The sequence below is a fragment of the Danio rerio genome, chromosome 14 (genome assembly GCF_049306965.1).
Source record: "Danio rerio strain Tuebingen ecotype United States chromosome 14, GRCz12tu, whole genome shotgun sequence".
Lineage (NCBI taxonomy): Eukaryota > Metazoa > Chordata > Actinopteri > Cypriniformes > Danionidae > Danio > Danio rerio.
The window spans coordinates 34,054,149-34,081,814 of record NC_133189.1 but is presented as its reverse complement, the minus strand read 5'-3'; the positions used below and the strand labels follow the sequence as shown (position 1 = coordinate 34,081,814).

The following is a 27,666-nucleotide window of genomic DNA, read 5'->3' as shown; positions in this document are numbered from 1 at the left end:
TTAAATGCATTCAAGTTCCTGAGTAATTGCCATGACATTGGAGGTAAAATTGCAATGGCTTTTTTTTTTCTCTCTCTCTCTCTCTCTCTTTCTCAAAAAGCATGTGCAGTCTGTCCTCATAAAGGCAGAGGAATTAAGAGGCTATTACCTGCCTTAATTACTCCTGGAAAGACAGCACTGAAGTAAAAAAAAGACGGAGCTCGCTACAATCGGGCCTGCAGACGTCTAAACGGCATGCTTTTAAGATGCATATCAGTGCAACTCAAATGACAATGTATTGACCATCATTTTAATTGGGATCATATAAAGACTGCGCACTTTCTGTCTTTCAAGAGTTGTTTTAACGTCAAAAATCCAAGACGGGTTACGCACGCACACACGGCTACACTTTCATCTTCCTTTCATCATATCAAGCCTTTAGTGGCTGTTAGCGGGAATGGAGGAAAGAGGGAGGGGGTGAAGAGGTGCTTTTTGTAGAAGACCTTGAATGCAGAAAGTGTATTCAGTACATCTGACTCAACTCCTCTCTTCCAGCACACGCTCGTCCTCTCTCTCCCCATGACTTCTTTGTCAATACAGTATGCGGTCATTCAGGGATATTGAGTCGAGGTTGCTGGCTGTGCCTTGTGGTATCGATTTGGTTCAACACTGCCCTGTGCCAGAAACATGCCTCCATATACACACAGACCAACACTCAAAACATAGCGCAACATATCACTGTGTAGTTTTTAAAATGCTATTTATGTCAATCTATTTTACATTGTATTTTTCAATTAAAATGTACTTGATTAGTGATTATTTAGTTAATTATATATATAAATATATATATGTTAAATATATATAAATATGAAAATAACCCTCTCGCGAGAGGTTTAAATACTGCAGCCTCCTGCTTATTTTTTTTTTTTTTGTGACCAATACTTACAACCAGTTGCATTCTAAAGTTCCCATGCCAAGTTTATCACATGACCCATCAGCCTCAATGATCTATAAATACATTGAAAGAGTGTTGCTGTGTCTCATTTCAGACACTGCATCCTCAGAAGGATGCAGATTTTGAAGGTAAGTCCTTCCAAGTCCACACAGGCGAAACAGAGCGTTTTGAAATGAGACGATATTGCCTACAGAGATTACCTACATTGCCTGCAGATCTCGTTAACAGGCAACCGTAACAGCTGCTGTAAATAAGCGGTAATAAAATTTGTTATGACTTTTTTTCAAAGTGATTTTGAAACTTATTTTAAGTAATCAGGTGGTAAAGCCAGGTTTGCTGAAGCTGGAAATATATGTCCTTTTGAGCCATACATGTACACATAAAAATGTAAACTGTTGATAAATGTCTTTTCAGTAAAGACATACTCTTTTTGTTTTTTTAACATGTGTTTAGATATCCAAGTAAAATATAACCTAATTCATACATTTAATCTAGAGTTTTCTTTTAAAAATGTCCTGCCATTATCAGCATGCAATGAATTTTGAGATGTTCAAGGCCATGAAGGATTCCACCAGTTGTCCCAACAAATGACGTGATGATGCAGCGCACTTCGCATGCATCCTTTGGAGGATGCAGCCTCTGAAATGAAACAGCTTATAGAATACACGAGACGTGTCACTGGTATATTTTTGAATGAGGCAAAGTGTAAAACATGACAAATGAAGCCCCGCCTACTAGTACCGGAGCCAATTATTGTTCACTGAGTAGCTCAGAGAAGACGTGTTTTTACAACAGTGTATGTGGTCAAGAAACACACTGAAATCTCAGCGAATACTAGCTTTACAGACTTAAAAAATATATGCACAAAGCCTGAAATCTGTACTTTTAAATGAACCCACTATACTTGAAAACAAATGTTTTTTGGTTTTGCTCTATAAAACGAACGCAAGGTACATTCTGTCCTGTCAAACACAAATCACATGACAGCAACTACTCAAATGCCCACAAACTCGTAAACAAAGAGTCGCTGTCATTTCTAGGAGAGATTCGCCATTAAGACCAAGTTGTGAATTACTTCAGAAGAGCAGCACAATCAAACAAGGCATTATTCGGGGAATGATAATGTGTAGAACGGCCATAAGTGAGGTTGGTGTCATGATCTCGTTGGATTTGAGTGTGCATGCACACTAGTTTGGGCAACCTGAAAAAATGCAGATTTTGTTTCATTTGAACGTTTAGAAATGAAACTTATGACACAGTTGTTGTTTAATTTTATTGGCAACAACAAATATGTAATGTTGTTGTAAGCTTGCCAAAAAGTTTTGGAGGATTTGATGTGTCCCGAGCGAACTGCCTGAGAGGTGTTTCAAAGTTGGTCACCTAGTAAAATAACTTGCATTTAAAGGGACTTTGATAAAACATATTTAGTTTCTTTTTGCCCTTTTCTGTAAATATTGACAACTGTTCTAATTACACGGTGAAATTTCTGACACTCCAATTCTCAATTATGTGATAGAACATATATTGTGTGTTTTAAACAGCTTAATAATGATTGTATTAATTATATGACAAATAATGCTGCAGGAGAGGGTGAAGTCTAGATGGGATACAGCTGAGGATATAGCATCATTTTTGTGACACTGTACAAAAATACATATTTTTAGTAATACTATTTTTACATTATCATCAAGGTTGGGTTTAGGGTTGAGGTAGGGGTAGATGCTAACAAAATACAATTAATACATAATTTAATAAATAATATAAATACGTCTCGTTAAGCTGAATCCCTTCTAGCAACAACCGAATGAGAGATCCTAGCTGCTGGATTTTTCTCATGTTTATTCATAATTTTCTTCTGAAATACATTAAGGTAAGTAACTGTTTATCAGGGAGAGAGATGTGTTCATTACTGATTCAAATTATTTTTTTAATGAATAAAATGTCAAAATATAAATAAAACAATATAAGAATTCAGAGTAATATTTTATATATTATAATATTAATTATTGTAATTATGAAAAAATAAGCATTTACTCTGACTTGTACTTACACAAATATCTATAATAAATATAACTGAATCATAATAATTTAGTTTTTTTAAATAGTTAACATAAACTTCTAGAGTAAAACCATTTTATTTTGTTCACTGAGACTTTATTAAACATAATAAGAGTTTATTAAACATAATTGCAATTTAAAAGAAGCATTTTCTATATATATTTTCGATTTAATTATTACTGCACTGTTAAAAAAATTCTGGTTGACGAATTTGTTGAAAGCTGAATCAAATTAACTTCATGAGTCCATTGAACTTATGTTAAACTGACTTAAAACAGCTTGATAACTTATAAATAAAGTTAGAAAATGATTAACTTAGTTTATTATGTTACAATGACCTAAAAACATATGCTGTCAGGACTAATTGATCATATAATTGTATACAGTGTGGGATGTGAAAGGCAAAGGAGAAGTTTTTTGCAATTGTCATATTTATGATTCTATTTTTTTCTTTTTCTTATTTTTCTTTCTCATGTTTATGAAGTATCCGATTTTCCATCAGTGGAAGATGGATGCATATCATGTATAAAGGAATCTGATTGGACTGCTTGTTAAGCAGACCCCAGAGACCCCAGAGTTAAATAATAAAAAGAAAGACGAGCATGGAAGGATATGTTTACCGTCAGCATTTCATAAAAGCATCTATATGGCATATGCATCTGCGAACGAGTGTATGCGAGGAGAGAGAGAGATACAGGGATCTTCACTAATGCACAGAGGAGATGAATAAACACTGAAAAGCTCAGCGAATATGCAGATGAAAGAGCGAGAGGTTAAGTGTGCTGCCGGCTGATTAGCTTGACTTCTAAAGAGATGGATGGAGAATACGGCCGTAAAAAATAAAATATACAGAAAAAATACAGCTGCATATGGGCGTCTGAGGACAGAAGATGTTCTCTATAGATATGAGCAGCACGGCGGCACCAATGAGTCATTTTCTTTGAACAGAACTTGAGAAGAGTTTATTAAGTTTGAATAAATATTGAAAACATTTCCAACGGAGAGTGTTTATTGTCGTTGCACTCATTTTAACAAGCACACAATTTTCATCACACAAAACCATGACACCATTTTCAATGGACCATTGCCTCAATAATGAGAGTATTTATGGCACTGGACAAGAGAAGCTTGTGTGTGTATGTGCGTGTGTGTGTTGGGGGTTATTAAATTTTTAAATCGCTTTAATTACAAAAAAAGGAAAAATTGCATTAGGTGGCCAAAAGCAATTATAGGGAACTTAATCTCCTTTGCAATTAGGCTCAGGGGCATTTTTTAACTATTGTAATTTATTTTTGCTACATTTCTATAAAGGTCAGTATAAATTGCTTTGTGTTATTAGAACAAAGGCTCGTTAGAAGGAAACTGAGGGAGGGGGCACCTGTTCCTCTAGATGATTCTTCTCCTTTTGCTGTCCTTCCTAAATTCCCTTTATCTCTCTGGGAGAAGATGTGCTTCTGTCAGCCTGAATTGATGATTTGACCTTGAAGGTTTGTAGTTTGCGCCTTATCAAACAAATTGTGCTTTCATTTTTTTAAATGAACTGTCCTCAATCTCGACTTAATGTGCTGAGAAAAGTTTAAGTTTCTTGAAGAGTCTACAATTGTTGGCACTTTCATAAACCTGAGCTTCTGAATTCAACAAAATGCTGAATAAATGTTGATGAAGATAGACAAAGTGAGAGGTAGACACATTAAACTAATAAACAAATTGTAGAAAACTCATCTTGCACCAATTAAAATAAATTAATAAATTCTAAATTATTCAAGCAAAAAAAATAATAAAAAAAAATAATAATAATTATAAATGTAATATTTATTTATAAATGCTAAATTCTGGCCTAAATTAGCAGTCAAATAGGGGATTTTTTTTTTTCTCAAATTAAACAATACAATTGAGCAAGAAATACTTTTAGAGTATTAAGCAAGGATTCACTAAATTGATGAATGAATGATTTTTATATATATATAAAAATTCCCACCAAAATGTATAGCAGCATAACATTTTTCTACATTGATGATAATAAAAAGAAATGTTTATTTAACACCCAATCTGCATATTAGAATGAATTTTACACACTAAAGACACTATAACCGAACATTAGGCCTGCACGATTAATCTATTTTAAACCAAAAGCTGCGTTTATTTTGGATTATTACTATGGCAAGGGGGGTGAGAGCAAGAAATTAAAACACTCCAATTAAGGTTACTTAAGAAGCAGACAACTTTTACGGCAGAACCCACAAGCCCCTATATCATGGTGTGGGGATGCTACAAACTTCATCTCTGCTCTGCTTCTCTCTCTCTCTCTCTCTCTCTCTGTGTGTGTGGACCTTTGACCTGCTTGGGTGAGGTAACATTTCATCTCCTCTATTGGCTGTTACAGCGATTATTGTGGATCTACACACAGAAGCGTGTTACTCTGCAGAGCAAAGTTTTCTCATGGATCAGCTGTGATATCTGTGTATTATAGAATGTAACTGAAGCCGTTTATCAGTATTTGCGTCACTCATCTGTGAATAACACCAGAGCCGAGCTGACCATTAGAGCCAATAGCAGCCCTTTCTGTTGATTGCGGGAACACAATGCCCAATCACGGTTGTCACAATGGGCTTACAAAAATACAAGATATATCCAAGTAGAGCAATTTATGTTTTAATAAAAAATAAGGGGACAGGCCAGGTACAAAAAATCCAACAGAGACAAAAATACAAAACAATAAACAAAGTGAATCAAACAATGTTTAAACAGGATTTCAAAATGTGAAACAAACAAACAAACACCAAATCATAACTAGTGCCCAAAAGACCACAAGACGGCACTACAGCAGACGTGACAACGGTGTCCAAGAACTCACTCAACAACGCTCAAAATGCAAGCAGGAAATACATTTTATTTCTTTATTTGCTAAAAATGCACATGTTGTTCTGTTCATTTCTTTGATTTTTGTTCGATACATTCAAAAAGAGTTTTCTTTGAGCAGGTAAAATTAAATGTGTAGTTCATTTATCTGACTGCATGTACTAAAAATTGTATTACAAATAATATATAAATATAATTTATAAATTATGCATTAAAACTTAAGAATGTAAAGGTTATATATATATATATATATATATATATATATATATATATATATATATATATATATATATATATAATGTAAGATTTTATACATAAATTGTATTTAGTTCAGTTTATAATACTGTATTTATTTTATTAATTTGTTATAATAACTGACAACTTTGTTGGAAGAAATGGTTTTAAATAAACAGAAGCATTGTGTGCTAACTTTGCTTATTATTTGTCTCTCTTTGGTGCTGTTAAAACCAGCACATCAAACCTGCAGCTCTTTTAAACTATAGTAAATCACATTTTAAATAGCAACTTGCAATATTTATCAGATAAATCACAATTTAATTTTTCTTCAAATCGAGCAGCCCTACTGAAACTTCAGCTTTGTTATCAAAGAAATAAATTACATTTGAAAATTTATTTAAATAGAATTTGTCATTTTAATAATATTTTTGAAAGAAAATGAAAAGGTCTTTCTGATCCCATAATTTAAAAAGTACTGTGCAGTTCAAGAACACTCCTCACATTTAGCAAAATGAACAATGAAAAGCCCAGTTATAACTGCACAATCTACAGAACAGACTCTATTTCCTTACCCCACAGGCTTGATTTTATTAACGCAAAATGAAATCTACTCTGACTGAGGTCTATAAGCATCAACCATGCGCCTTTCATTGACAAGAAGCTACATGGCTGCTCTCTGATAGCTAAAAAGAGCTGTCAGGTGTACTTTCACTTCAGTCTCTCATTATCCAGCGTTTCTTCACCGCTGTTGCTTTTGGCTTCACTCCATTTTGACAAAACTCAATTTGAAAAAGTTTGTGGACAGACTACATAAAAGTGCATTGTGACGCTTGGTTTCACACAGCTCATAATTCATAAAGTTTAAGCCTGTCCAGTGCCTTTTTTTTTTTGATTGCTGCTGAGTCTAACTTTTCCATCACTTGTTGGAGCCTCTGGGTAAGTGCGCTCGCAAAATTACATTATGTAATGTAATACCATTATGTGAAAATGATTTCGCTAGATTCACGGATTATAGGATGGAAGTAGACATGCTGCTGACTGAGGCGGTCTTGTGGGCAAACTCGCACAAATGCATCCTCAGATGTACTCTAATACTGCGGTCCCGGGTCTAGTTTGCACATGGGCCACGGCACAACATCTCTCCGCCCATCTGGCCGGTAAGAAGACGGCGAGCCAAAGAGGCCAAAAAGCTCAGGAAGAGACAGCTGGAGCCCAGTCAGATGGAAAGTGACAAATTACCGGCCTAATGAGAGCCATTCATCATTTCTCCCAAACTCTCTCCCTCCCTCTATTTTCATCAACAACGCACCTACATGTTTAGCTCAACCGTCATCCAACACCTGCATTCCACCACACTGAATACGGGGAGGAAAAGGGGAGCGGATTAGACCTCAGGAAAAAAAAAAGAAATGCATGCAACACATAGTTTATCTTACAGGTGTGAGGTATGAAAAGAAAAGAAGTGTAGGAAGGAGAACAGATGTGAATTAATGCTTAATGAAATATATTGGAATTTATGTTATTAACAGTGAAAAGACGTTCTCTTACACAGTGTCCTAAATATATATGGCGCAATACTGCAACATCCCATTATCTTTTTCCATTTTAAAAGGAGATTTTGTTCTAGCCATTCACGACGGCAACATAATTTTTTATTTCGAGATGTCACGGCTGAGCAACAGCATAATCTATTATTACAACGACTGGTGGAAAGAGAACTGAAAATTCATACTTAAGTAAACATACCATTACTTGCCTAAAAATGTAGTGCAAGTAGAGTAAAAGTATCTATTGTAAATATTACTCAAAGTATGAATAAAAATAGATCTTTCAAAAGTACTCAAGGGTAGTGAGTAGTGAATATTACGCTGTAAAAAGCTGATGCATTGTAATTTGTGGATGTGTGTAAACGTAACATTCTGTAGTGCATCAAGTTATTGCCCAGCAGGCACACAATGTCGTAATATGTTAAAATTAGATAGATTTAAGTTGTGATGTCAGGTGAACAAAATTTAATGACTATTTAACGTCTAAGGACAACATTATTTTGATGTCCAATAATGATGACGTTGATATTTGGTTGATTTTATGTTGTGTTTTAAAGCGACCAAAATACAATGTTGAGCCAAAATCTTAAAACAACTTCATATTGACGTCATATACTGACATTTATTCGTCAGGTATGGCAACCAAAATTATAGACCTCATAGTGGTAATGACACAACGTCAAGCTATATCATCAAGCTGCATCATTAGACTCTGATATTTGGTTGATTTCAGACTGGACACTGACATCGGCCTGACGTTGGTTTCTGATGTAAGCTCGATTTCCATTTCCAAACAAAATGCAATGTCCCCACGGCAGTAGGGTACAATGTCAATCCGTCATCATGTTGACTTCGTTTGCATACTTTGTATACATCCGTCCTCTTCTCATTAGTGACATGCATCTAAACAGTCTCTGGGTCAATGCGTGTAAAGATTTTGGACATCTTTATGGACACTTAAATACTTCCAAACTGTTTGATGGAATTATAAATCACCCATGTCTTAAGGTAGTTCATTATGTGGCGATTTACCTTCTATGTGCAATTTAATTAAACAGGAATCACAGAACTGATTTGTTTAATCCCTATAGACAAGATAAAATAAAGTAGTGACTGCAGGTTGAAGGAAAGTAGTGGAGTAAAAGTACCGATACTGCACTAAAAATGTACTCAAGGGAAAGTAAAAGCACGCATTTTTAAAACCACTTAGTAAATTAAAATTTCTGAGAAAAATTACTCATTTACAGTAGTTTGAGTATTTGCTTTTCGTTAGACTCTTGCTGTGTTGTAGTTAGGGCACGGTGTAAGAAATGTGTATTTCATTCTATACTTCAAGTAATTGTATAAAAGGTTCTATACTCTATACTATTAATGGTGATGAAAACGTACAGTGTCCTAAACATATGTGGCACAATACTGCAACATTCCATAAATTGTATCTTTTTACATTTTAAAAGGTGTTGTTATCTTAACCATCCAAGACGCTAACACAATTTCTATTTCTGAGATGTTGCGAACAACAGCATAAACTGTTATGACAATGATCACCACAGGGCTTTATTCAGTATTAAATGCTTCTAATGTGTGTTTTAAAAGTATTTATATGATATTTATTGTCATATTAAAAGCGACAGCAGAAATTTGACCTCACTTTTAAAATGTGCACAGCAAAAAGTTTATTTCACTTTTGAAATGTGTTAAGTAAATTATAAACCTTACAATTTCACTGGAAGTGAAGCACACGATTCTGCACATCTCAATAGTTCTGTGCCTTTACTGAATGAGCACTGTGCTATGCCCGACAGATCGCACTATTATGTCTTTTTTTTCTTTTTCATTCTTTTATAACCTGTTTTAACACATTTTAATCTGTTTTAAGCTGTTTAATTATTTTAAATTATTTTAATCATTTTTATTTTCTTGCATTTTCATTTTTGTTTATGTAAAGCACTATAAATTACCATTGTGTATAAAATGTGCTATATAAATGAACTTGCCTTGCCTTGGTATTTACATTTGTCTGTCATTTCGAGTGTGGTCCGGGCAGCCAAATTGCTTGTCGCTAAACTCTTGCAATGTTGTTAGGTGTAGTCAGGGCATGGTGTAAGAAATGTGTATTTCATTCTATACTTCAGAAAAAATGTAAATCCTTTAAAAATAACAATACCCAAAATACATTATATTTGCATTGCTCTAAACGGGATTCACACTGGCAGTTCCCACAGAGGAGGTGGGCACATTAACCAGGGCTAACAAGCCTCTAGTGTCAGTCACTAGTGCACCTCATGAGGCTAAGGGAGTGACGTTTACCTGCACAGCACTTACTAACTGGCCTCAATTACACTTAAACCTTCCTCCAATCTGGCTCACATCACTAATGTGTAACCCTTCTGCTTTGACTTGTTCCTCTCTAAACAGGACCTCCATTTCAGGTGCTAAAAATGGCAGCCTCTAGGGGCAGGTTTACCTGCTCAGCTTTATGAATTGGCTTTTATTTCACGCCATCTAGGTTACTGCACCAATGTAACTATTCCGGTTCTTCTCACCCAGCTCTAAGCAGGATTGAAAGAAATTTCCAGTGCCCCATCCAGTCTGCCACCTAGTGCCCTTTTTGAAGCCAGTGAGGTTTAAACTCTTACTAGCTAGCATCTATTACACTCTCTAAACCTCACTCCCATCTGGGTCATGGCAATAATAGAACGCCTAAGATTGTTTGCCTTACCCTGAGTGAGATTTCCAGCACTAAAATCCACAGTTTCTAGCAGCAGCTTGTAACATATTGTGTAATATTTGAAGCAATAAACACTACTATACAGGCAAAACTAATGACATGACAAAAATTGCTTTGGAACAACATAAGGGTCAGTAAATGATTTTTGGGTTAACTGTTCCTTTAATGCGCTGAGTTTATTCATATGGCACAGTGTTGCTGTTTATGCTGAGCATATCAAATCCAAATACTTATGAGGGTCGATTTCGGTTTGGATGCTTTCATAGGGCGCATCCAACCATGTAGACAGAAGGCCGATCATGAGGTTTTGGAACTGAGTAAATGTACATGGAAGGTGACAGGATGCTGAGGGACAGTGATCTCTCTTGTGATCCAGGGCAGGAGGCCATCTTGTGCCCATCGCCGCTAAAATGGCCGCCCCTGGTCCCGCGTCTGTCTCTGCCAGAGAAAGCTTAGGACAGATTGTCTGGAATGCTCTGCGATTGGCTCCGTTTTCTCATTCTGATGTTGTGTTGTGTCAAACAGCCTGACAGGATCCTAATCTTTACAACCACTGAACTCAGCCGGGCCTGTCAAAACACTAACGCCCATTTCACACCATTAGCCAATGCTAATGGCAGAGCGCTGAGTTTGATAATCACGCACATGCATAAGTACTGGCAAAATCCTGATCTCTTCATCCTAGTTTATTCAACCACAAAAATCAGAGCATGGAATTTACTGTAATATGTCTGAAAACTAAGAAAGGCGATGTGTCTCATCTTGAAAGCGACTTTACGTTTCTCCCCTCTGAGAAGCTTTGATGTTAAAGCCTGTATTCTCCTCAAGGTCTGAGCTCTTTTATAATCCAGCTCATTTTTTTTGTCTGTCTGAGAATGACTTTAGAAAATGCAAGTCAAATCTTAGACTGTGTGAGGACAGAATGCAGCGTTGAGACACACCGGCACGGCTGCTCTGCACTTTAATGGAGGATCAGCCCCAAAGACTGAACTTTAATGGAATCTGGTGAGGCCAGGTGTGCTGATGCCCACTGCCGCATTTCTTTTGTTATTATTCTTTACAACATATCTCCCTGGGCTTTGTGTCATCACGGGAAAGTTAGTCCAAGGACAATCAGAGCAGCAGAACAGAAGGTCTTAAGAAACTTTCGGTTTCATTCTGAAGTTTTCAGTGAATGGATCACAGATGGATGGTTTTTACTTCAAAACACCTTGGTGGAACATCAGGATGGATAGGTACTAATTTAGTTTTTCCTTCATGATTTATTCATAGTGAAAGTTATATTGATTTACATTTGAATCACAACATTTGGCACTTTGTATGACAAATGCAACACTGAACAGGTGAGCTACTGAGCAAGTTCCCTACATGGGTGAAGCTATATTCTGTAGAGAGAGATTTTTGATGCAAACATGAACATGTCTTTGTCTACCTGTCACACAGCATGATAAAAATGTGATGAGATGATAACATAGTTCTGTGCAATGAATGCACTTTAAATTAATTGATTTCTGATATATTAGAATTTTGTTGGGAGCCTGGATTGTGGCTGACATGTTGCACTGGAATACACATCAGACAAAAAGTTTAAATGAAAATGAGAAGAACTGTCTTGGCAACTAAATTCGCAATTTTAAAATAAAATACAATCATTTGCTTGGCAATATACCCCAAAACATATTTTTAATATTTACAGTATAAAGGCTATAAAACATCTCCATGAACATGATCCTTACTTATTTTTTTTTCTATAAAAGTAAAATCAATAGTTTTTCAATCATCAATCTGTGCATTTTTCCAAAATGTGATCAGGGTCACAAAACACAACAAAACATGAAACAAAACACAACGAAACAAAACATGAAACAAAAGAAAATACAAAACAAAACAAAAAAAAAAATTGTAACAAAATACAAAACAAAACATGAAATGAAACAAAACATGAAACGAAACAAAACAACTAAACACACAAAACAAAACAAAACAAAACACAAAAAATCTAAACAAAACAAAACGACACGAAACCTAAGCTTAAATTAAATTAAAAGTGATGCAGTGGCGCAGTAGGTAGTGCTGTCGCCTCACAGCAAGAAGGTCGCTGGTTCGAACCTCGGCTGTATCAGTTGGCGTTTCTGTGTGGAGTTTGCATGTTCTCCCTGCATTCGCGTGAATTGTCTGTAGGGTATGAATGTGAATGAGTGTGTGTGGATGTTTCCAGAGATGGGTTGCGGCAGGAATGGCATCCACTGCATAAAACATGTGCTGGATAAGTTGGCGGTGCATTCCGCTGTGGCGACCCCAGATTAATAAAGGGACCAAACCGAAAATAAAATGAATGAAAAAATTACATTACATGAAATTAAACAACAAATTAAATTAAATTAAATTAAATTAAATTAAATTAAATTAAATTAAATTAAATTAAATTAAATTAAATTAAATTAAATTAAATTAAATTAAATTAAATTAAATTAAATTAAAACAACAATAACTGCACTTTACAAAATTAACAAAACTTATTATGAAAATCAATTTAAAGAAGAAGAAAAAAGTATAATTATATACAGTACAAACTACAAAATAATACTGGGATGTCTGTAAAAGAATAAGCTTAAACATTCCTGGGTGAACTCATTAAATACGCTTCTGTTTGTTTCCTTTTTAACATGTCAGCAACCTAAATGCTCTATAATGATAGCAATTCATCATCTATTCAACACTATGCTTATTTACTGTTCGGGCCTTGTACTGCAGCACTTTACGCAGGACACTACACTTTGATTCATGATCACTGACTACAACACATTCTCCACTAAACGCAAGTGTCAGTGTGTCCTGCTATATCAGGCCATGATGCTAAAAAAAATAAATAAATAAATAAAACAAATCCAGTATTGCCACACATTCTCAATCACCCATTGTCAATTACGCTCAGTCCTCTGTCTGCTCCCTGCCCATCATTTCCATATAAATTACATCAGTGTTGTCTTAATGGATTGATGACACTTTTATGGATTCTATATAGTTTAGCTTATGGAAGATAGAAGGAATAAATAACCTGCATCACTCAACAGCCCCACCTGTAAAGCCCACAGATACACTGATATGTGCATTTTCCTCCCACCACACGTACCCCCAGTTAATATTTTAACTGGAACAATGATATTTGGCCTTGCAAAACATTGCATCAGTAAAAAAAATATATATATTAGCAAAATATAACAAACAGGACAACCATCTGTGTCCTTGTTCAGCAGAATCAAGGTCCTCTCACCCAGACATTCACAACAACTGTGTTTTAGTGCACTTCACAAATTATCAAACAAACTAATTAACAAACAGATGAATGAACTTGATGGAATAAATGTTCTGTCAGTTTGAATTTACCAAGTTAATATTACTCTATATAATTAAACTGTCAACAGTCTATTTCACGTTTGTGTTTTTAACATGTTATGTGGTATGGCTGAATAACCAAACCGTATTTTTATATTAATTATTATTTTTGTTTATTTCAAGGCTGCTTTCACTTGGTTTGCCTGCCCCAGACTAGCTATTGTGCCATTAAAATTGATATACTTGTTGACAAGTTAGAAATCTGATTGTTAGAGAATGATTTAGTGATTTTGTAAAAAAAAAAAAAAAATGACTTTAAGTTCCCTTTGTTATTTCAACTTTCTATTTTTTGGTTTTGGTTCAACTTTTTGGAGCAGTACGGAGGTGGATGCCACTTTTTGTTTGCTACTTTTTTTTCTCCTGCTTATGGTAGAGAAGGAGCAAGGTAAGATCTCTGTTTTTTCTTTCTAATTTTATTTTGACAGTTTAGAAAGTTGCTTCCTCAATCAGTTAGATCTTTTGTTTTTGTTTTGGCTTTCTCCTCTCCTCAGTATTTTTTAAGCCTAGCATGACCTTTGTCATATGTTATGTGTTAATGTTCTAATAAATGTACTTCTTTTTTGATACATTTCATTTGGTGTGTGTGCTGGGACAAGAGAATGGTGATGATTGCTTTTTATTATTTAGTTAAATTATTTTTTATTATCATAATTGGCCTCTAATTTTTTTTTTATCTTTAGTTGGCTAATTTTAATTCCTATTAAAATAATTTTTCCTATTTATTTTATTTTGTTGCATGTTTCTCTGGCCGTAGATATGGGAGGCACGCAACTAGTCTGTCTGTCTATCTGTCTTTCTATATTAAAAAATGTTTCCAAGCATTTCCTTATCCAATTAATAATGTGTCTCAATCCAGTTCAAAATTGATAGCTACATTTCTCAATTAATATTTGTTTAGTTCATGATATTATTGTTTATACATATTTTTAATTAAGACCTCAACTAAGACATATTCGTCACAATACAAACATAAGCTTGACTGGGCACACTCTGTGCAGCTCTATCTGCTCTATCAGCTCTATCTATCTCACTGGACTCTTACACGGTTTTAAAGGCGAGTATAATTCTTTCGATTTAAGTTGACAATGAATATAAATGCTTAATGTAGAAGTTTTGCACTTAAGAGTGTAATGCTAGGCTGAGATGAAAGTGTGCTGCCGTTGCCTGCTGTAGTAACTAATGGGTAGTGCCAGACAGAATCTGCAAACATTTTTTGCTATTTCTGTGGAGAATTTTATCCACTTATTTTGTAATCAAAACAAGTCTCTCATTTAATAGATCTAAGAAAAGAAAAAAAATATTACTTTAAAAACTGTATTGTAAATAAATCAAATGAACAATTTCATTTTAGTCAACATTTCTAAAATCAATTTAAAAACTGAATAAATATAAATTTACATTTACACAAGTAAATAAATAGATGCAATGATGGGCTAAAAATCTGTGAAAATCTGCGGATTTCTGCATGGGCAGATTCCTTGAGGGCCTAATAATGGGAGATCACATGTGTAATGGCGCAAAGTTAACAAGTTTCCTCTCCCATTTCTTTAACTTACACCTTGAGTGAGGTGAAACAGTCACATTTAAAACATTAGTTAACTTTTTTTACAACGTTATTTGCCAAATTCTAACAATAAATGAACCATACAACTGGATAAGTCACAATAATCTAAACCAGTAAATGAATTGTTTGTTTCAACGTAAGTTGGCCATGGATGCATTGCATGGTTTATATTTATATATTTTTAATGAATTTTGCAGTGTCATTTGAAATTTCGCACAAGTAGTTGTGTTGTATTTGGCTATATATATTGGAATTAAAAATATAATCTGCTGTGTGAGTGTATGGATGTTTCCCAGTACTGGGTTGTGACTGGAAGGGCATACGCTGTGTAAAACATCTGCTGGAATAGTCGGCAGTACATTTAGCTGCTGCAACATCTAAATAAGGGACTAAGCTTAAAGAAAATGGATAAATCATCATCATCATCATCATCATCATCATCTCCATAATCATTATCATCATCATCATCAACAATTTAAATAGTATAACACTGATTTATTTACTTATTTATTATGCTTTGACAACTTCCCTGTTTTAATCAATTTATATGAGAATGTTTCAAGTCATTTATAGTCAGATGCGCCAGCAAAACCATTCTCTCTTCTGGGAAAGCAGATCAAAAAGAGTGATGACTCGTCCTGCACTACACAATTGTTATCCAATCAACGCTCAAATTCTCAAGCAATAATGTCCTGCCCCCTAATACCCCCTAATACTCTTTGAAGTTGACAGGATCTTAAGCGTGACATAAATGAAGTCTTTTTTTAAACTGTTAAGGAGGAATGAAAGTCTTTCTGATATATGTCTCTAACAACTTCCTTTTCCAACAGAAAATACATCAAAACAGAATTGAAAACTGCACTCGTCAAGAGATTTCAAGGCTGTTTAATGCAGCCAAGAAGCAGCGTATACAGAGTGGCATTTTATATGAGAAAGACATTGCTGTAAAGCATGAAGAACACACCAGTGCTTGTCATTTCACTCTCTCAGAACAAGTCCTACAATATTCATAAAAAAGCTTTTTGGCAACCGCACACATCCCTGAGAAGTGCTACACTTGTTTATTTACAAGGCTGGGAGAAAAAAAAGCTCTAAAAGACAACATTAAAAAGTAATATCTACTCTGACATTGCAAGGACATGGTGTCAACTTCATTCGGGCCAGGAAAAATAAAGTTTTCATCTGACACACACTGTAGCATTTTGCTTAAGGATAAAATTCATGAGCTGATGAGCTGACAAAAAAAGAGTAGAGCTTCAGGGTTGATGTTAAGAGGGTAGTCAATGATATAAGCTGGTGACATAATAAAGAAGTGTCCTCACTGCCTTAACAGAGCATGCAAGGTGTCTTGGGCAATTAATAATAATAAATAAATAAATAAATAAATAAATAAATAAATAAATAAATAAATAAATAAATAAATAAATAAATAAATAAATAAATAAATAAATAAATAAATAAATAAATAAATAAATAAATAAATAAATAAATAAATAAAGGAAGGATAGGCCATCATAATATTTTGGGGGGAAAAATCACAGTTGGCATTGCAGTTTTACATATAGAGTCATGGACACAAGTTCTTAGTTTCTCTAGATTTACTGGATTTATTAAGCATGTGTTCATGTGAAATATTTATATTTGTTTATTTTATGCATGATTTATTCAGATTAAAATACTGGCATGTAGATATTATTTAACAGGAAATGACAACTGGTCAGAGGTTTTCAATCAAATATTCATTATTTATTTATTTATTTATTTATTGTTTTGCTCTTTTTTTTTTTTTTTTTGCATTTTAATATATATATTCAAATCTGAATTTAATCTGTTAGCCAGCACTCTGGGGATATACACCTACCTAACTTTAAATAGTAACAGTTCTAAAAAATATTAAAGAGTTTTATAAATATTAACATAAACATGTCTAGAAACAGGGCAACATGTTGTTGTTGTTGTTATTTCAACTGTTGTTATTACAACAGATACAAGCAAACAAACAAACTAACTATTTTAGACAGAACGAAATAACATTATTAGTTTATAAACAGAATATGTTTCATTCAAACATAACTATATTATAATATATTATATTATAATATATTATATTATATTACATTATATTATATTATATTATATTATATTATATTATATTATATTATATTATATTTGTATTTCTCTGTGATTAAGTTTTATAGGCACCTTTAATATGGATATAAATTAATAATTACAGCTAATTTTAAGCATTATCACAAATAAAATCAGAAATATATTGTGATACTATTATATATTGTAGTACTATTTCACTGTTGAAATAATTCCTAAACCACAAAAGAATAACAGTAAATTACAGATCTAATATTTACTGCACATCTTAAATGATGGGTTTTCAAGCAGTAACCCATCAAGCTTTATTTTGACAGATTAATAAAGATGCGCTGATGGTGTCAGACTTGTCAGGCTTGTTTTGATTTTATTTTGACATCTTATGCAATCTTTTGTTGATGAGCCATAGACGAGAATGAAGATGAGGCAATCGGCTCTGGCTGCATCTTAAACTTAATTAAAACAAAACAAAGTGAGTAATTTAAAGAGTAAGCACAGCAAAACTGTGTTCAATTCACAAGCAATTCCACACAAAGAACAACCGCACTGAGAGCTATATAGAAATGTTGGTTAAACAATGAGTACCTTGAAAATCTTCCTTAAGCATAAATCGGAGATTGAGAAACAACAATTTTTTAAAGCCATTTTAAGGAGCCATTCAAACCTTATATTCTGTCATGTCTATCAGCATGTTTTATATTTAGCATGCTGTTGACAGACTTCATGGCCATTCAGCATTTGTGTAGTGTCAAGTTAATTGCCCCATGAATGGCTCTGTTTCAACACGATCAGTTGGCAATTCGTAAATTAGCGGCTAATTTGTATGAATTCGTATCTCATTTGTACAGTTTACAATAATACGATTTGCTTATTCTCCAATGATTGCTGGGTTAAGTGCCATGCCTCCTTTCTAAAATCGTACATTTTCATACAACTGAACTCATAAGAATTTGCTGTGACAAAGCATAAAATAGTGTCACGATAACCAGCAATATAGCCCTTATAGATAGCTGAAGGACATATACTATCACCCGAACTACAATTCTGCTACTAAACTCCACTACATTTCCCATCAGGCACCTCACACCCACACCAGTTCCAGATCATCCATGATTGCACACAGCTGAAGCTTGTAAATGACTAATGACCAGCACTATTTATACACCTCTCATTCTCACACACATTGCTGTCTTGTTGTTGTTGACCTGTAACATTACAAAGCGCTCTCTTTGTTTAGTCTTTCCGTGTTTGACCCTTGTCTTGTTTACATTGTTTGCCGCCTGTATTGACCTCTTTGCCTGTAACCTCGACTACATTTTTGGATTACCCTTGAGCTCCTGTTTGTACCTGTTGACCATTGCCTGCCTGAAGATTCTTAATAAAACTGCATGCTGGATTCTCACCTCCCTGACTCCCCTTTGGTTACAAATAGTTAAGTTTCCTTGTGAGATCAGGCTGGCATTTTTGTTCTATATGTGACATATTTTGAACTGAAACAATAAGACAAATAATAGGAAAGTAGAAGGAAATAGTGTAACTCCTCCTCTTAATAAAACAGCCAATAGTGTTTAGTTTTTATAACAGCTCTGGCAGTAAGAGTGGTCGAGCTCAAGCAATACATAGCAATAGTGCATTGAAGGAGGAGGGACATGTCAGATATTAGAGAGCATTTGATTGGTCAGAATATTAATGAGAAACTAAAGTATGAGGTGATGCCAAAAAATAGTTGAACCATTTACGTGACAAACTGAATGCTTTGGTTGCTTATATCATTTTCATTCAAACTTTGTCAATGTTTTTGAGCACACTATTATATATCTTTATGTATCTAAGACTAAAATACTGATACTAACATTTAAACACTTGATTTTGGGGATTAAAAAAAAATTGCTGTTTTTGAACAATAAAATTTTGTTCCATTATTTTGTGCTTTAAAATGGCCTTAAAATAGTTTAACTTTGGAAACATATTCATTAAAGAATGGTAATAGAGCAAAAACTGTAATAATAAGAATGCACTAAAATGTCCCAGTGAATGGACTTAGAAGGACACCAAAGTTAGGACATGACAAATGCTTGTAGAGGGTTACAGATGGCTAAAAAAGTGTATGAAAGCAAACAATATGCATAATACAGTGTGCAAACAAATGCAGTAGAACAGCGTTCATAACTAAAGGCTGGAATGCATAAGAGTGGGTTTGGAAATCGGAACAGATTTGAAAACACTAGGCATGATGCACTTGCCAACTTTGTAAATGGTTACAGAGGAAAAAAAAAAAAAACTGGCCATCATACAGTAAGTAACCGAGAATCACAGAACAGCAGACATTCAACTCTTTACAAAGAAAACTAGCACACAGAAACATGCATCTCGTTACTAGGAGTTGAATGGAAAATTAAAATGCGCGCTCTAAAATTGCTCAAAACATCACATGTTTGATATCCTCTCCCTGGATGGAGCTTTAAAAAGAAGTATTTGTCCATTAATCACTGTGTTATTTTTATCTGTGTCAATCTGTCAGTTCTGACCAGCCAAAAACATCAGAAGAGCTCTGACTGCAACTATAAACAGCTCATTTAGGCTTTAATATTATTATTCTAGCCTTAAAGAGATAGTTCACCTAAAAAAAAGTAATTTTGCTTTTAATTTACTCATGTTGATCCAAGAAGAAGGTGACTTTTTATTCTTCAGTAGTGATTTCATTCATTCATTCATTCTTTTCCCTTCAGCTTAGTCTCTATTGCAGAAGTCGCCACAGTAGAATGAATTCCGGCACATGTTTATGCAACGGATGCCCTTCCAGCCACAACCTAGAACTGGGAAACACCCATACACTCTGGCATTCACACACAAACTCATTCACACGGCCAATTTAGCTCATTCAATTCACCTATGTCTTTGAACTGTGGGAGAAACCGAAGTATCCAGAGGAAACCCACACCAACACAGGGAGAACATGCAAACTCCACATAGAAATGCCAACTGTCTTAGCCAGGACTCAAACCAGCGACCTTTTTGCTGTGTGACAATATAGATAACCAGTGAGCCACCATGCCGCTCCCCAGTATTATTATGAAGCAAATCAATGTAAATAAAAAAAAGTCAATGGCTGGCAACACTTCAAATGTCAAGAAAACACAAAGGGCAACACCACATTAATGCTCATGGCTCTTTATGATGCATTGATCTCTAGTGAGGCAAAAAGATTGGTTTGCAAAAGAAGCAGAACCTTTTTATACAAAATAATAACCGTTCATCCATATCATCACCAAATACGACAGTCTGGAGTTTTATGTCATTTTGTATTGAGTTGGAATTGATATTTATATGTAATATGTTCTTACTTCATGTATTGCAATCAATCAATCAATCAATCAATCAATCAATCAATCAATCAATCAATCAATCAATCAATCAATCAATCAATCAATCAATCACACAAAAAGTAAGTATGAATGTAAGTTTGCATGCAAGCATATGCTGGATAAATGAGACAACTTTCCAAGGCTGTGAATTAAATGAAGTAATGTTCTGTTGTTTTTACATTTCATAAGAGCTCAATATTTTGGTAGGATTGACTATAATGAGAAACACATAAATAGAGAATTACTAGAACAATCAACAGTAACAAATACTCAAGAATTTGAGAAGAATTTGTATATCATCTGTATAAACGATATACAGATGATAATCACAGAAAAAAAAAAAGCGGAATTACTTTCATTTTGTAGTCTGACACTTGAATGACTTATGAAGTTGCATTTATTACTGCAAAAATTCTTAATATATATATGTATATATATATATATATATATATATATATATATATATATATATATATATATATATATATATATATAAACATGATACCCACATTTCATTTAGTTATTTTATTTTGTTTTATTTTTAAAGTACATTCCAAAAACATGGATCAAAAAAAGCATAGAAACAAGAACTAATTAAAATAAAAATATGAGTTCCTAACTGTTATAATAATGTTCAACTGAAGAAAAAAAAAGTCACCCACTTGTATTGCCTGGCCTGAGGCTGAGTGAATTAAAATACATTTTCATTTTTTAATCATGTCTTTAAATATAAATATGACATTTCAGTTAGCTTCTCATTTTGCTTTAAATTACTTAATTTAGTACACATAAAAAAAAAACGACAAAAAAGGAAAAAAACTATGAATGAAGTTGTGCACAGCAGGTTCTCTACACTCAAATCATCTGTTGGCTGTGAAAGTATATGAATGGCTAATTATATTCCAGCCGACTCTCTTTGATGTCTGTGACTCTGATAGAAGCAGGTCTATTTTTAACACTGTTAGAAAGAAATAAAGCACAGAAAAAAAAGGAAAAAAAAAAAAACTTTCTGTCTCCCAATCCGTCCGTCTGCTCAACTGTTCGCCTTCGCCTTCTTGATGGCGTGGTCTTTGGAAACCTCTCACCCGTGCTCAAGATCAAAGCTTTTGGAAATAAATAAAGAGATTCCTCTCTCTACTCAAGATAACAACCTTCCTGCAAAAACCACTTTGCTACTAAATCACAACTATCACCATTGCCTTGTGTGTTTGTCTTATTGCAGCACATGCTTCTGCGCACACTCGTCTTTTTCACCTTTTCGCACTCTTTCACTCACTCACGTGTCACTTCAGACTTGTGAAGTGCTTCTTCTCTCTCTCATGTCACCTTCAGTATAATGTGATAAGCATCAGCCTAATATGATATTACTATGACTAGCTGGCAAATACAAATTGCGTTTGTGTAATTAAGGTACTTGGTTAACAGATTTGTAAGGGATATTACTATCATCATTAATCTATATTATTTTATACAGTATACATTTTATTACAGTGTAGTTACAGAAACTACATATAATAATTACAATATTGTGCCAAGTTAAACTATAAACATAAAAATATTGAGGTTAAGGTTTGCTATCAGGTTAGTTATTTATGCAAATATGTGTAACTAAAATAATTAATTAACACTTATATGTTAGCAAGTAATTAGTAATAATAGTATAGTAATAACACTTACAATAAAGTGTCAATAAAAAAAATTTATAAAATAAATAACATTAAAACATAGTCATAACATTTTACAATATATATTGGTGTGCTGTATCCATTACTTAAAACATCAATACATAATAATATTAAATCAAATTTAATATTAAATGTAAACATAAACCCTCAAATAGTGTTGCTGACATTACTATTATTTATTTTTTTATTGTCCAAAAAAAAAAAAAAAAAAAAATATATATATATATATATATATATATATATATATATATATATATATATATATATATATATATATATATATATATAATTATTATTATTGTTATTTGGGTTGTTGTTAAAACAAATTATTATAATTTATTTATATATTTATTTTTTATTCACGGAAAATATTTTCAAAATGCTGGTTGATTGTGATTCTGTGCAAATTCATTATTAAGCTACAGTACAAGTGATTTTTTGGAAGTACATGGTAATTTTTGTTAGGGTCATCATGTACACATCGCATTTCTCTTATGTGTGAACAACAGATGCAAATGAGCAGTATTTATAGACGTGACAGGGCCGTGTGTGAGAGTCACAGCGGGGTGTTTTTCTACCTCACACACACTCAGGGGCTGTGGTTGAAAGTGCTACTATGAGGTAAATTCATCAGGCCTTTGCATCAGCTGACCCTAAGGAGAGAGCAAGAGTCCCTGTGCTCCAGTGTTTGGATGAACCCTAAACACCTGATGCAACCGCTCTTGTGTGAGACCTGACATTACATCACACAGACACACACACACACACACACTGTACGGCCATGACTTAAACCATGACTTAAAAGTAATTATATAATTGGAAGCAGAAATGAATAGTGCTTTTTTCTGCTATGTTTTGATACTGGAATATTTCGTATCATACAATATCACTTTTCTGCATCTATATATGTCCCAATTTTTCTTTGACAGTAGTGCTGGTTTACAATGCACTTCAAATTAAAAATTTTGACTAAAAAAAGACTAAACAATGGTTGTGATGTTATTACAACTTATATCTGTTTCCATGGTTTCTGAAATGAGGTATCATGACTACAAGTTTTAATGCATTTTTCTTAAGGCTTGGTTATGGATACATACAGTATGCTATCTCTTACAGTTTTGTGTGTGTGTGTGTGTGTGTGTGTGTGTGTATTAATTGAATGTAAAATAGGAAAACAATTCCTTAAGGGAAATAAGCCTAAACATAACATTAATCTTTCACAAAAGAAAAAAAGAAAAAAAGAAAATCACCATTAGACCTAAAAAGGGCACCTATTTTACCCCCTTTTAAAGATTTAAAAAACGTCTTTCGTGTCTCAAGAATGTATCTGTAAAGATTCAGCTCAAAATACTTATCAGATTATTTATTATACCTTTCTAAATCTGGAAAATTTGAGCTGTTAGGACATTAGCTGTTTTGTTGCCTGTGCCTTTAATGTCAGAGCCAGAGATCTCTCTGTATTTCTCTGATGCGTGTAGCCTTCATGTAGATAAACAGCACAGTGACAGACAAAAATGAAGCAGATCTGCTTTACTACAATAAGAACTTTCCCAATGGTTATGTAATATATTTGTTGTGGAGTTAATTCAAGCCTTTATACAATGAGTCGCACACAATGTCATTATAAAGTTTGCGCACGTTTTTGTATGGCAAGTGTGACAGGATACACATTAATATCCACCATGGACATCTGTAATGTACAAAATAAACCTGATTTAAGTCCACAGACCAGGATTGAAGTGTCTTCTTTTATAATTATACTGACATGTGGCTGTGGTGATGAATTACAAATCGATTTTACTGTCTTTATTACAAACATGCACTGATTTTAAAATCATTTTAAACTTATAAAACTCATTCTTAAGGTGTAGCTGATCACAGAGAGCTGAACAGATCATTTAATCCCAGTTGCTTTGCGCAAGTCCTGTCTTCTTGATATGATTATATTCATTACTACAGAGACATGTTATTAAGCGGCTGTCAATCAATTTGGTGGGCTAGGAAATCCCACTTCTACGTCACACTGTGGTGGGCCTCAAAATGGAAAGGATTTGGATCCTATTTTTGCGTCAGGAAAGGAGACTTATTGTGTTTCTATTACTTTAATAATTTTAAGCACTGTTTTCATTTGTTATGCCATGATTATTTACATTATTGTTTATAATTTGCTTCTTTGATTATTACTGACAGTTCACTTGTTTTAACTTCAGATACGTTAGGATAGTATTTAGTTTTCTAGGAACTAACACTTTTTAAAATTATATTATATTATATTATAGTATATTATATAATATATTTTTTAATTTGTTTAATTTTTACTGAGCCTTACAACTGTCCTGACTGTAACAGCATTATTTACTCATATTAGTATCAAAAATGGTATCAAATATTGATATTTTTCAAGGTATCGTTTCGAAGTTTGAAATATCATGATAACATAACTACAATTGACACACCTCGCTCTTTCCTTCGCATGCTTTACTAAATCATTTAAGATGAAAGAGAGCCTCTGCTTTCTATGAGTTGAAAATGAGATTTTTAATTACTGCATGACCTGGGGTATATTAGCAACATATTAATGTGCGTCATTAACCCAGTGGTAACTAACCCCGTCAGCTCATTAACTACATGTGATTGGACCTGAGCAACACAAGGCGAAGCTCCAGCTCTCATCACAACCACCTGTGATGATAAAGCAACACATCCGCTAATTAGAGAACTCTGAATATGCACATGCTGTTCAGTTGTGGTCAGAAGAGCAAATACACAAGGTCTGCCTGAAGTGGGAGGATGTCAGTACTTTAGAAGGAATATGGGGAGACATGCTGTTTTTAAACAATAATTATGTCTAATCATACAGCATTAAAGAGAGAAGATGCCTAAGTGCTTTTTTTTCGGTTATAATTTAATGTTTTCTGATTTTCCATAAATAATTAATGGAACTAATTCACTTGAACATTGTGATGCTTACCTGCTTAAAAAATAACAAATAATAAAAATGAATAAGGGCGACGCAGTGGCACAGTAGGTAGTGCTGTCGCCTCACAGCAAGTAGGTCGCTGGATTGCTGGTTCGAACCTCGGCTCAGTTGGCGTTTCTGTGTGGAGTTTGCATGTTCTCCCTGCGTTCGTGTGGGTTTCCTCCGGGTGCTTCGGTTTCCTCCACAGTCCAAATACATGCTGTACAGGTCAATTGGGTAGGCTAAATTGTCCGTAGTGTATAAGTGTGTGTGCGTGTGTGTGTGTGTGTATGTGTGTGTGTGTGTGCGTGTGTGTGTGTGTGTATGTTTCCCAGAGATAGGTTGCGGCTGAAGGGCATCCGCTGCGTAAAAACGTGCTGAATAAGTTGGTGGTTAATTCCGCTGTGGCGACCTTAGATTAATAAAGAGACTATTGAATGAATTAATTGAAAATGTATAAATAATACAAATCATTAAAACACAAATAATTAAAATATTTTGTGTTATTTAAAAAATACTAAAATATAATAATGTGTATTTATTATGAAAATGTATAATTATACATATAATACATATACAATTATACATATATAATTATACACATTATACGCACACACATATATACACATTATATTAAATAATGATAATGTAATAATTATAATTGTATAATCATAATATAATTATTTTGTTATAATACATTTGAACATTTACTGTCTTTATATATTTTACTTTTTAAATAATATATTATTATTATTATTATTATTATTATTATTATTATTGTTATTATTATTATTATTATTATTATTATTATTATTATTATTATTATTATTATTATTATTATTATTAACAACCTCGGCAGCTATCAAACAAAAATAAAATAAATTTAATATAATAAAAATACATTCAATAATATGAATAAAATAAAATATAATAAATATAAAAAATGTAAAAATAAGTTGAGTTTGAATGAGTTTGACTGATTAATGTCACACTATAATAAAATAAATAATGTGTATTTATTATGAAAGTATATAATTATACATATATAATTTTGTTTATTTATAATACATTTAAATACATTTCCATGTATTATTATTATTATTATAAAATATTAAAATAAAACAAAAAATTATATTAAAATAAAACAATAAAATAATTTAATACAAATAAATAAAAACATATAAAAAAAATAAAACATAATAAATAATAAAAATGTATAAATAATGCATAATATTTCAAATATGAGTTTTTTAAATGTCACATTATGATAAAATAAAAAAGTTTTTGTAGTATCAAAATTTATAAATAACTAATATAATATGCATATTTATAGATATTTATTTTGTTTATTCATAATACATTTGGATTATTATTATAACCTCAACAGCTATTAAACAAAAGTAAAAAAAAATAAATAAATAAATAAATGTAACCATCCAGTGAATATAAGATTTTTATATTAAATCTATTTTGCTATATAATAATGAAAATAAATGTGTTATAATGAACATATAAACAGACCCATGCAGGCCATTCTAAATACACGGCTTTATGTGCATGCTTGTGCTCATACTCACTCTCTCTTTCTCCTTCTCACTCTCTCAAACTCACACACACATTCCTGCCCTCTTACACATCGTGAACAGATGGCTGTGTACACTACTAGCTATGCTGCTTAATAAATGCACCTGCACACCTGATCTCTCCACCATATATCAAAACCCTCTGAACCGCTTTCATGTTAGAATCAACACACAAGAGAACGTCTTTGACCTTGCGAAACAGGGCGCAACTTAATAGTCTCCCACAATTCCACCTCACAACCAGCCGACCTCACAATCGATACATTCACCGAGAGTTTCACCAAAATCAATGCAGCGACCATATAGAATTGAGACCGTCTCTAAAGCAAAGGGTGTCTTACCTTCTCCTGTCTCCATCCTGCAGCAGTCAGCTTTATTCCACCCGTCCATGACAGGAGGACAACATGTCTGTCAGGATGTCTGTCTCATTGATTCGTTTACACCAGGAGACACACTTACAGTCTCACTGAGCTGCTGTCAGTGCTCTACTTCCAGAGAGACTTCAGCTGAGAGTGAGGAGCTGAAGGAAAACTCTCTCCCTCTCTCTTTCTCACTCTATCTCTCTCTCCTCCCTCACTCTCTCTTGGGTTCAGTTCCTGCATGTTGCTGCCATAAGTAAGGTATCTCTGTAGGGAAGAGCGG

The 27,666-nt window shown here is 33.5% G+C and overlaps 1 protein-coding gene across 33 annotated transcripts in view; it reads right to left on the bottom strand.

Moving 5' to 3' along the window:
- tenm2a (teneurin transmembrane protein 2a) overlaps positions 1–27,666 on the bottom strand; it is a 1,361,633-nt gene that overhangs the window by 174,198 nt on the left and 1,159,769 nt on the right. For 2 of the 33 annotated variants that reach the window (XM_073921918.1, XM_073921921.1), the window contains exon 1: positions 27,366–27,538. The exons of the other annotated variants lie outside the window; for them this stretch is intronic. In XM_073921918.1, the coding sequence (XP_073778019.1) occupies positions 27,366–27,414 (49 nt within the window). In that variant the 5' untranslated portion in view covers positions 27,415–27,538. Of the gene's footprint in view, positions 1–27,365; positions 27,539–27,666 lie in introns of those variants that run through there. 33 annotated transcript variants of the gene reach the window in all.